The 11,932-nt window shown below is 36.7% G+C and overlaps 1 protein-coding gene across 2 annotated transcripts; it reads right to left on the bottom strand.

Moving 5' to 3' along the window:
- Nucleotides 1-1,735: 1,735 nt before the first annotated feature.
- On the bottom strand, nt 1,736-11,475 carry LOC121102757 (zinc finger protein 300). 2 transcript variants are annotated; one of them, XM_040630395.1, is made up of 5 exons: nt 11,348-11,475; nt 10,640-10,683; nt 5,759-5,885; nt 5,393-5,515; nt 1,736-4,313 (listed from the first exon to the last, which is right to left on the bottom strand). In XM_040630395.1, exons 2-5 carry the CDS (start codon nt 10,652-10,654, stop codon nt 2,755-2,757), a joined length of 1,824 nt encoding a protein of 607 aa, XP_040486329.1. In that variant the 5' UTR covers nt 10,655-10,683; nt 11,348-11,475; the 3' UTR covers nt 1,736-2,754. The 2 variants fall into 2 exon arrangements, with proteins under 2 accessions (XP_040486329.1, XP_040486330.1); XM_040630396.1 differs by lacking the exons at nt 5,759-5,885; nt 10,640-10,683; nt 11,348-11,475 and having other exon boundaries at nt 1,736-3,798; nt 4,142-5,514.
- Nucleotides 11,476-11,932: the final 457 nt, after the last annotated feature.

Raw genomic sequence — 11,932 nt, 5'->3', positions numbered from 1 at the left:
AAGAAAGCTTATTGGGGGTTTAATATGAAATGTATTGAATACTGTGGGAAACTGATCTTTATTGAGGAATGTTGAAGGATATGAATAATTGTATGTGCTATATCCAGTGCCATGGGCAACCACAGGAAAAGGTACTGTTAAAATTATGAGGAATAGACTATCAGAATAGGTCTGATACAGAATTAAGCATAACAGGACATCAGAGCAAGTTCAGTTAACTACTGATAAAAATGGAGTATCTGCCATTTACTAACAGTAGGATGATTCACAACAACTGTAGCTTTAATTCCATATACTAGAGTTAAAAATCCTTGCAGAAATTTGTAGCCAGTTGCTAGTTACCCGCATGCTATATGGTATTTTGTTGTTGCTCCATAATAAAATAAGCTAACTCTGTATTTATGAATGGGCTTATTCCTTTGGATTTCAATTTCTTTCTTCATCTTCCCAATATATAAATCACTTTGGGGGAAAATAGGCATCTTTAATATTGAGTCTTTCAGCCAAAACCTTGATGAATTCCTCCATTTATTTAAGCCTTGTTTAATTTACTCAGTAATGTTTTGTAATTTTCTATATAGTGGTCCTACACTACATGATTAGATTTATTTCAGGTGTTTTTGATGCTAATGTAAATGGTACCTTTAAATTTTCACTCTTCTGCTGGCATGTATAGTTTATTTTTCAATATTAAAACTGTATAAAGTAACTAAACTCCTTTATTTCTCATATTTATATTTTTGCTTTTCTTATATACAATTGCATAATCTACAATGTTCATATTACTTTTTCCTTTCTAATCCTTATGCCTATTTTCCTGTTCTTGCTTCATTGCACTGATTAGCTCCTCTAATAAAGTGCTCAAAAAAGAAGTGGTGAAGTATTAAATCAGTAGGTGCTAAGTCTAAATTGGGATTCTTATAGAAGCCCATCATCAGATCAACAAGGTTGCCTGGAGGTTTGTGACAGTAGAAAACCAAACGGGAGGCCTACAAAATAGGAATTATGAATCTTTGTTATATCTGCATTAGTTCCATAGCTGTCACTATATAGAACTCACTCTTCACTAAATTCCTGTGTGTTCTCAAAAAGATTTTTTTTTTTTTTTTTTTTTTGGTTCTTCTCATGCCTTCATAAGGATCAGTTGGGACATCTTCCTTGAGAAAACCTCAGAGTAGTTCAGCCCAAAAGATGTATTCCTATGCCTTCCTTTCCAGGTCTGAATGGTCAATTTATATCTGACGTCAGTGTTCTCAGCTCACTGCTCATAATGAAACCAAGAATTTGTCTACACGGACTAGGGATTTCCCACGTCCCCGTTAGGCATGCCCTCTCCCCTGCAGAGGTTCTCATCCAGAGGGTCCCCATCTTTTCCCAAGAAACAGTTCCGCCATTCAGGAAGAGGATAAGGTGGGTAGGAAATGTGAAGGAAGCAAGTGGGAGCTACATGAAGAACCACGTGAACATAAGTATACAGACACCCTCATTGTTGCCAAGTACTGCCCTTCTGCAGGCAGCACAAGCAGTGTGCTCATCTACAAATGCTCACGGACAAAAAGGCAGAACCACAGCAAAGAGAGCAGGAGACATTTTAGAGATATCAAGTTCTCAAATCTGTGGCAGACAGAATTTCTCACCCCAAGAGTTCTGCTCTGCAAGTGTCCTTTGTTCCCAGGGAAAACAGTTGGGGTTGCAGGGCAGGAGTCGAAGAACTGAAGAGACCTTAGACAGGGTCTTTATGTGCAATCACCAGTTTATATAAACGTATGTAAAAAATAACAAAAGTATAATAAAATGTCACTTGAACATACCAAGAATCAAGGCCACCAGGGTCAAAGACAGTAAAATGAACAGTCATGGGAAGGGGATATCAAAAGCAGAGTGTCTGAAATGCAAAGTGAGTTTAGATGTAACTTTTACACATTAGTCTTAGCATCTAGTTGCCAGAGGATAGAGAAGAAAGTTAAAAAGAACTAATATTAACTGAAAACGTGCTCTACATTGTACTTTTTTTTTTTAATGATAAAAAATATTCAGATGGGTGAAATAGGCTTGCTTGAAGTCACACAATCTGTGAGTAGCTGAGCCAGGATTGAAACACAAGACCATCTGGCTCAGTACCAAACCATTTCCATAATACCAAACTCTCAGTGAGGAAGAATAAATGGGAGATCTGGTCAACGCGCATCAATTTCAAGGTCCAGGATCCTTCCAGAGAGACAGGTCAACTTACATGCTTGAGATGAGAAAATGCATAAACATCACCTGTACTGAATCTGATCCACCCATATTTCCATCTTTGTACAAGAATCTTCCATGTATCTTTAGGGGTCATGCTAAGCCCCTCCTTATGATGTAATTTCTAGGAACTGATTTTTTTTTTTTTATCCACGCTTTCTTCATGTCCTTTATTGGGAATGACTGTATGGCCAAAATTATGCCAAGCTAATATTAGCAATTTCACAATGTCTGGTTATTATTAATGTGGTATAATAAAGAATATGTAACTTGACAATATTCTATATACATAATTTGTTCTACTGACCATAACTTTAAAAGTTTTACACACCATATTGAAAATGTTCTTCATTTATGATTATTTTCCATTATCTTTGCTGAGCTAGGTATCACCACACTACAGACATGAATTCTCTTGTAAAATTTTATCTATAAAGATGTCCCATAAATATAAAATCAATTAGCTTCCTAGTATTTATTAAGGCTTGAGCTAATGCTGAGAAGGCTTTTCTGTGTTCAGTTCATTATGATTTTACCACCGTTATGAATTCTCTGATGTACGGTGAGTTGTGACTTCTGAATGAATGCTTTCCCACATACAGCACACCGATACGGTCTTTCCCCAGTATGAATTCTCTGATGTAAAACAAGGTCTGACTTCTGTGAAAAGGCCTTTCCACATTCAGCACATACGTAAGGTTTCTCTCCTGTATGAATGCGCTGATGTCCTGGGAGGTGGGACTTCTGAGAGAAGGCTTTCCCACATTCACTGCATATATAAGGTTTTTCTCCTGTGTGAATTCTCTGATGTCCAATGAGATGTGATTTCTGACAGAAGGCTTTTCCGCATTCACTGCATTTATAAGGTTTTTCTCCAGTATGTGTTCTCTGATGTATGATGAGCTGTGACTTCCGGGAGAAGGTCTTTCCACATTCAGTACATTCATAAGGTTTCTCCCCGGTATGAATTAACTGATGTGTAATGAGTTCTGTCTTCCTGCTGAAGGCTTCTTCACACTGAGCACATTTGTAGGGTTTCTCTCCAGTGTGAATTCTTTTATGTATAATGAGGTGGGACTTCTCACAGAAGGCTTTCCCACATTCAGTACATTCATATGGCTTCTCTCCAGTATGAGCTCTATGATGTATAATCAGCTGTGACTTCTGGGAGAAGGCCTTCCCACATTCTCTACATTCATAAGGTTTCTCTCCAGTGTGAATTCTCTGATGTATAATGAGGGGTGATTTCTGGGAGAAGGCTTTCCCACATTCACTACACTCATATGGTTTTTCCCCAGTGTGAACTCTCTGATGTATAATGAGCGAAGATTTTTGAGAGAAGGCTTTTCCACATTCAGAACATTCATACGGTTTCTCCCCAGTATGAGTTCTCTGATGTACGATGAGATGAAACTTCTCACTGAAGGCTTTCCCACATGCACCACAATCATATGGTTTCTTTCCAGTATGAATTCGTTGATGTACAATGAGCTGTGACTTCTTAGCAAAGGCTTTTCCACATGTAGTACATACACAGGTTTTCTCCTTAGTTTCAACATTCTGATATTGAATAAGGGATTGTTTACTACTAAAAATGTTTCCACATTGATTATTATTACAGGGCATTAATCCATTGTGAATTTTCTCAAGATTAGAATCAGATGCACCATGGCTAGATGATTTTCCACATCCAAAACTCTCATCAGGGTTTTTTCTTGAATTGCTCTTATTACAACTACGTAGGTCAATATTATATTTCAAGTTCTTTTTAAATACATCATAGTTATGGGATCTTTGTCTTAAAGAATCTGGCTCTATGCATTCGCGAAATATTTTTCCCAATGCATTATATTTATGGCCTGACTCCACAGTCACTGTTTTGTTGTTGATGACTGTTACTTGCCTGAAAAGCTTGTCTTGGTTTTCCTGACATCTCTGCAGCTGGCCACCATCTTGACAGACTTTTAAGATGGAGTACAATGAACCATCCTTTGTGACTCCTTTCAGGATACTATTACTGAAGGAAACAGACCCCAAAATACATGGTTTGGGGTTGTCAAGGTTACTTTTCCTGTCTAAAAGAAAGAAAGATAAAATAAAACAATTGTAAGGAACAATTAACAGAATGCAGGAGAACAAGACAAATGATTAATCCATGTAGTTGATGAACTCACAACACAGGGATGGGGATAGGCCATCTCCTAAGACAGTACAGCATATATTATGACCAGATGAGTGGAAGGAAAAGGAAGTTAAAGACAAAAATTCATGGAAAAATTAGAACTGAAGGAGATAGAAAAGTATCTGCATTATTACCACTCTCATCTTGGATTATTATTCTAGAATCTTTCCATTTTCCCTGCTTTCTGAAAGGAAACCTTTTTCACCTTTTGAATTCATTTATCTTAAAAACCATTTGCTACATATATATATTTAACTACTATTATTATGCCACCACTATCCACAGAAACAAGGTCCCTGTACTCAAGATACTTTAACTCTCCTAACTAACAAAAACAACAGAAAAATCCAAGATCCTAGTATGGATTCAGTATCAGACTCAGACCTAGAACCCAAGCTTATATTTCACTACTTGTCATAAATACCTTCTATGTGTACCAAGTAAAACTAGCAAAGTTTTCCCAAAAAAGCCTTAATTCTCTAACTTCAAGGTTTTGTTCATATACTCTCCCCACCACAGTCTGCCTTTACCCTCCTCCCTCAGTATCATCAACACTTTATGTATCTTTCAAAGCAGCTACAGCTGTATGCTCTGAAAAATGCCTTCTCGAATTGTCCTATCTTTAGACTCTCATTTTCTCTGAACTTTTAAAATGGTAACTATATTTGATATATAATTGTGTAGAGCCATGTACCTGGAGGTCTTACCATCTAAAGTACAACCTATGTTCCTGGGAGGAATTTGCCTTTCTATTGCCTCCAATATAAGGTGTTAAAGATACACATATATGCAGGGAGAAAAATCATCAGTTAGAAACAGCTCTCCCTTATAAAATCTCACTATTATTTATTTGTTGAATACCTACTAAATTCTCGGCATAGGGACAAAGAATAAGAGATTTCAATAAAGACAGAACATAAACCTTAGGCATCAATCAATTAAGAAAACAAAACAAACTGATATTTCACTTCCCTTGTCTCTCATCTGCCTGATTTTCATCTGGATAGATCCAATTTGGTATGTCTCTCTTTATGGTCCATGGATCTTCTCCTTGCTCCAACTTAGAGATGACATCTGGTTTGGAAACTGGATATCCTATTAAGTGGAAATCACAGAGGAATTGAGATTGACTGCACTGAAGGAAAAAGTGAAGGTATATTTTCAGGAGGGCTACAATGAAGCAGTCCAAGAGGCCCTCAGCAAAAATAATGACCTTCATTTGGGAAGGTCTGAAGATCATGAAAGTCATTATATATGTCAGGTACTACCGACCACAGCACTGATGAGGAAAGGCATGTGGATGGACAAATCTGAATTATGCAGGGAAGCCATCCTTACCCATTGAGACCAGGTGGCTGAAGTTCTCTAGCATCACATCCCTGTACAGGGTCCTCTGAGCAGGGTCCAGTTGCTGCCACTCCTCTTGGGTAAAATCCACAGCCACATCCTTGAATGATACTAAGCCCTGTAACAGTATATTCCTGTTCAATCTGAAGTGATCATTCTCATCATTTCTATTGCAGTATACAAAACTATACTACACCTAGTTTTGCATCACGGTATTTGGGAGAAACAATACAAAATCCTGTCTTTACAAGAAGAGCCAGACACAGATCAGGAAAACAGAAGATGCCTACTTGATGCAAATGGTAATTTAATAAATGATAAGGGCAGCATTCATATAACTGAGAGGAAGACAGATTATTCAAAGAATAATACTGAAACAACTGGATAGTAAACAGGAAAAGAATAATATCAAATCCACATGTTAAAGGTAGAATTGCATCCCCTTAAAATTCATATGTTAAACTGCTAATCACCAGTTTCTCAGAATCTGACCTTATTTGGAAACAGGGTCATTGCAGGTGTATTTCTATGAGGTCATTAGGGTGGACCCTAATCCAAGATGACTGCTGTCTGTAACAAAAGGAGAAATTTGAACAGAGAGACAGATACACCTAGAAGAAAGATGATATGAAGAGACATGGGAAGAAGATGGTCATCTACAAGCCAAGGAGAGAGGCCTGGAACAGATGGGTCCTCCAGCCTTCAGAAGGAACCAACTCTGCTGATACCTTGAGTTTTGACTTCTAGCTTCCAGAACTATGAGACAATACATTTCTACTGTTTAATCCACCCAGTTTGTGGTACTTTGTTACAGTAGCCCTGGCAAACGAATATGCCATTTCTTATGTCTTGAATAATAGAAAACATATAAAAAAAAAAATAGAAAACATACATTCTGGATGGAGCAAAAATTTAAACTCTAAAAAGATAGCCAAGAACATTAAAGTAACAAAACAAAACATGGGAAGATTTTTAGTAATAATTATAGAGCAGAGAAAGTCTTTTAAAGTAAAACATTAAAAAGAGAAAACACAGTTAGGAGAATCACAGAGTGTCAGAGTTCTTGAAGATCATAATCTAATCCCTTCATTTTATAGGAAAACAATCATAGCTTCTCCTTAATGAATAGTTCTATATTTATATGCAAAACCTAATAATATAATGAAGTACACCAATTACAATAGCAATACTGAAAAAAGATGTAACAAGAATTACGCAGCAAACGCTCATAAAAAAAAAAAAAACAACCCGTAACAGATTATTAACGTGACATTAAAATAAAAGACTTGGGTAAGTGTACAGCCATAAGGTATTTCTGGAGGGAAAAGTGCCTATTTTAATTATGTCACCATCATGTTCACAATAGTTGTCATCTAATAGCAGAATCTGAGTGATCTGTATTATTTTAAGCCGTTTTTTAGGTTTTCCCCCTAAATATTTCATTATTATCAAATTTTGCTCTCAGAATAAAAAAAAAATAAACACTGTTTCAAACAGCAACATTCCCCTGCTTAAAAGCATCCCTTGGTTCCATCCTTGCATTTACAATCAGTCTCATCTCAGTCATCTCAATCTTAAGATGCCTCTCATCCCACACCAAGTCCCATATTCACACCACAAGCTGCCAGGCATTTACTTTGTCCTTTAAACAGCCTTATTAATTTCCTCATTTTACATAGGAGAAAACCAAGGATTACAGTGGTTAAGTAACTATTTGCCAGAGATTATATAATGAATATACGATTAACTCGCAGATTTAAAAGCAGGTATTCTGAATGACAGCTTGAGTTCTTGACCACTGCACTCCACATTGCCTCCTTGATATTGTAAACAAGATCTTTTATATCTTATTGTTTTAATAATACCCTTAGTCAAACTTCCCATGAAACACCCTATATTTTAGTTTTCCTCAAATTCTAAGTTTCCTAAAATCACTCTGCTCTTTCTACTTTTGCAAATGTTTCCTATTCTTATCCTACTTCCCTCATGATTCAAAGTTCATAATCTTTTCAGCCTATTTTCTACTTCCTTAGAAAGCTGGTTGCTCCCCTGTCTCTGCTCTAACACTTCCTTGCTCCCATGTCTATTATAGAGGTTTTATTCGTCAATGCTGGTTTCCATATCTGTTTACCTAATTTTTCTCTGCATTCCTCCCAGAAAAAAAACCATACCTAAATCTTCTTCAGATACTCCACAGCCAGCCAGTGCATATGACACACATTAGGTACTCAACAAATGTTTGCTAAAAAGGAATGAATGACGATTATAGAGAATAAAATCAAGTTCATGTTTAGTTAAAAATAGTTTTGTGCATTAATCAGTTATTTTCTTTTGATCTGAATAAGAGTGACATGAGAAGAAAATAAATGTGAAATGTAGAGAAAATCCATTCTGACATAAAGATTGATAGATGTAATTCTAACATTCTGATTTTGCTTTATTAATTATAATCAAATGCTTCGGGGTGCCTGGGTGGCTCAGTTGGTTAAGCGTCTGCCTTCGGCTCAGGTCATGATCTCAGGGTCTTAGGATCAAGCCCTGAGTGGGGCTCCATGCTCAGTGGGGAGTCTGCTTCTCCTGCTCCTTCTCCCTCTGCTCCTCCCCCCAACTTGCACATGCATGCTCGCTCTCGCAAATAAATAAAATCTTTAAAAAAGTAATTATACTCAAATGCTTCAATATACTATATATGCATAAATTTTGTTAATTGTGAGAAAAACATAGTACATAATCAGTGGGAAATTGTACTTTTATCATCTACAAACATTTTTTGTGGTTTGGGTGACTGGGAGAATGGAAGAAATGAAGGCAAGCAGGTGTTAGAAAGAGAAAGGAAGAATAGATGTGTGCAAACAATGACTTCACTTCTGGACATTATGGAAAAAATAGAAATCCCTCTTCCTAAAAAACAGGCATATAAAGTTAATTAGCCCTGGTAGTTGGATTTATTAAGCTAATAAAAAATCCATTTTCCTTTTCTAAAGCTGCTCTAATAGAAATACAAGACTAACCAGACAGGTAATTTTAAACTTTCCAGTAGCCACAATCAAAAACTAATTTTCAAATACATATATGTGTACCCATACATCCAAAATATCATTTCAAAGTGTAACCAATCTTTAGAAATTATTAGTGAGCTTTTTGGAACTCGATCTTCTAAACTCAGTATGTATTTTACACTTATGGCACATCTCAATTCAGACTAGCTAACGTAAAAATGTTTAGTAACCACAGATGGCTGGTGGCTCTGTCCTGGACAGCACAATTCTAAAGCTACTGATATCCACAAGAAAACAACCCTGTCTTTTTGCAATAAAACTCACTTGTTAAGCTCTATTACTGTAAAATATACATGAGATTTCTAAATTTCACAATAACAGTGATGATGATATAATAATAATAATACTAACAATAACAACAACTAACACTTAATACAGAACAAACCATCCCAAGATACAGTTCCAGGCATGGTTTTTATTCGCTTAACTTTCACAACAACCCTATGAGGATTCTAATTTCCATTTTAAGGATAAGAAAACAGTCCCAAGTCAACCAGGCTGCAAAGAAATATTATGCATCTGCTAAGATAATAAAGAAATCTAGATACTGGCATGGGAAGATATTCAAAAATCTTTACATGATGCAGTAAAATTAAAAAACAAGGTATAGCACGGAATGTTTACTGTAACATTATTTTTCCAAAAGAGAAAAACAATAAAGAGACACTCATACATACTTAATCACACTTATACCCATATTGAAAACGTCTGGAAGATTACAAACAAATGGTGAAACTGACAATCTCAGGGGGAGGAGAGTTTAAGTTAAAGAGTGTCTCAGTTTTTAAATTTTTATTGTTTATATAGTTTAAAATTTATATACCGTCTTTATAGCCAATGTTGGCAGGGAGGAAAAGTAATACGGACTGTTAAAAACAGAAGCGCGGAGAAGGAACTGGCCTTGAGCTGGACAGTGATCTTATATAATCTGAAATCGCAGCAAAGGGTATGGAGCATCAGCGGTCCATGCTCTACAAAGCTTTGCCAGATAATTAGAATTTAAGAACTGCCTTTCGGGAGGAAAATATATTTAGGAAGACCATTCAAAATGTACCCATCCTGTGTTATCTAGATTTTATCAGTAGATAAAACTGGACAATAGGAAGCCTGTGTAATCAATTCAGTCCTCTAAACTAGAAATCTAACAAACTTTTTCCGTAAAGTTTGTATTTTCAGCATTGCAGGCCACACGGTCTCTGTTGTACTTAACCAACACTACAGTTGTGGCAAAAAACAGCCATAGACAACAATATATGAACAAACGGTATGGCTGTGCTGCCAATAAAACTGTTCATAAAAACAGAGAACTGGATTTGGCCCACAGGCAGTAGGTTGATGAGCCTAGCTCTGAAGAATAAGGTTCAAGGCATTTGGCTATGACATTATGATACCTTCGTTCTAAAAGAGATCATTTTATGATACAGCTATAAGAAATCTGTTGCATTTACCATAGGAATGTTGGTGAGAACACTGCGTACTCCATTAGAGAAAGACCCAGAATGGAAATTTATTTTAGTCCTACATGGCAAGAAATATTTTCTTCCCATGAGAAATGTATCTGTTTTCTCTTTAGAGGACTGCAAATCATGTAACTGATGATGTCTGCAAGAAACTCAGAAAAATTGGTACATCCATTTTTTTAAAATGTTTTCAGGCCAGGTTATCTACATGTTACCTAGGAACTCTTTCTAGGTCTTGATCTTTATTTTGGCTACCTTTTCCCTACTCCAAATTTTAGCTATCTGTACTTTCCCATTTGACCGGACAGAAAATAAAGAGGAAATTTTAAAAATTAAAAATAAAAGCAACTCACCTGGGACTTCATCATTTTCTGCTCTCTTCTAAAAGGGCAGATGCCTGAAAAAGCAAAACTGGTGATGAGAAGGACATTTTCACAGGCTCCCAGTCTCCTAGTCTGCAGCTTCCACATTCACCAGTCCAGAAACATTCACCACTAGAAGTCAGGTGGATGATGGGACAACCAGGCATAAGGCTGTTTGGTCCTTGCAGAAGGGTCAGGAAGCACTAGGTGAAGAAATTCCTCTTGTGACTACACTGTGATGATACAGAACTTGGTCAAGGTGATTTAATTGTATTAGATATGTTTCATATTGACTAACAGCCTATTGTTTCCCTATGAACCAGTAATTCTATTTGTAGAATATTTTTATAAGGCAATAAACATGAATAGATTTACATAAAGATTAACCAAAGACGGGACTTCCCTGGCAATAAGCATGGCCAGAGCCAAGTGGAAAACTGAGAAATGTATTCCCTTATTTCCCAGAAAGAATCAGCAGATGAATTCCGATAATCTCCCAGGAGGTCTTTTATATTTTCCCTCAACTCAGCAAATTCTCCTGCCAATCAATATTCATGGACCAAAATGTTAATTTTAAGATGTTTTCTGCTTAAACTATAATTGCAGATTTTCAACAGTGCAGTCATCTGAGTATAAAAATGGTGATAGGTTGGAACCACTCATACAAGAGAATATACTACAATGCAGGAAGGTATATACCTTGTCAATTTTTCTCGGTCCCAGGAGGAATCATTCATACAAGACTGAACTGGTTCACAGGAACTGAATGCTCCCATGACAGGAAGACTGCTTTATATGGAGTATTCCAGGTGTTGTCAAAACTGATCTGGAAGGAAACAACCAAAATAGTCATGCTCATGTCCGGGTACCCAGCAGGTGCTCAGTAAGTGTTTCTTGAACAAAATATAAAATGATTTTCCCAGGAGGAATCATTCATACAAGACTGAACTGGTTCACAGGAACTGAATGCTCCCATGACAGGAAGACTGCTTTATATGGAGTATTCCAGGTGTTGTCAAAACTGATCTGGAAGGAAACAACCAAAATAGTCATGCTCATGTCCGGGTACCCAGCAGGTGCTCAGTAAGTGTTTCTTGAACAAAATATAAAATGATTTCAATAAGCTTAGAAAAAGGCCGAAAATCACACTTTTGGTAATAATCCAACCTTTTTAATTTGTTCGGTCTTGTTTTAAAATGATCATGGGGTGTGGTGGCAGGCACCAGACTAAGGGCCCAATGGTGAACTGAGAAGGGGTCTAACCTTTAAGAACTCAAGGGTTGC

The sequence above is a fragment of the Ursus maritimus genome, unplaced genomic scaffold, assembly GCF_017311325.1.
Source record: "Ursus maritimus isolate PB19 unplaced genomic scaffold, ASM1731132v1 scaffold_15, whole genome shotgun sequence".
In the NCBI taxonomy this organism is placed as follows: domain Eukaryota; kingdom Metazoa; phylum Chordata; class Mammalia; order Carnivora; family Ursidae; genus Ursus; species Ursus maritimus.
Note: the sequence above shows the minus strand (reverse complement) of the source record. Positions and strands in the feature narration are given on the sequence as shown.

What these genes read in the sequence shown, in the direction of transcription:
- LOC121102757 (XM_040630395.1), bottom strand. An exon ending in CAGCCACCTGGTCTCAATGG is followed by an intron (nt 5,516 to 5,758) that starts GTAAGGATGGCT and finishes TCCACTTAATAG; the next exon opens with GATATCCAGTTTCCAAACCA. An exon ending in TCAGGCAGATGAGAGACAAG is followed by an intron (nt 4,314 to 5,392) that starts GGAAGTGAAATA and finishes TCTTTCTTTTAG; the next exon opens with ACAGGAAAAGTAACCTTGAC.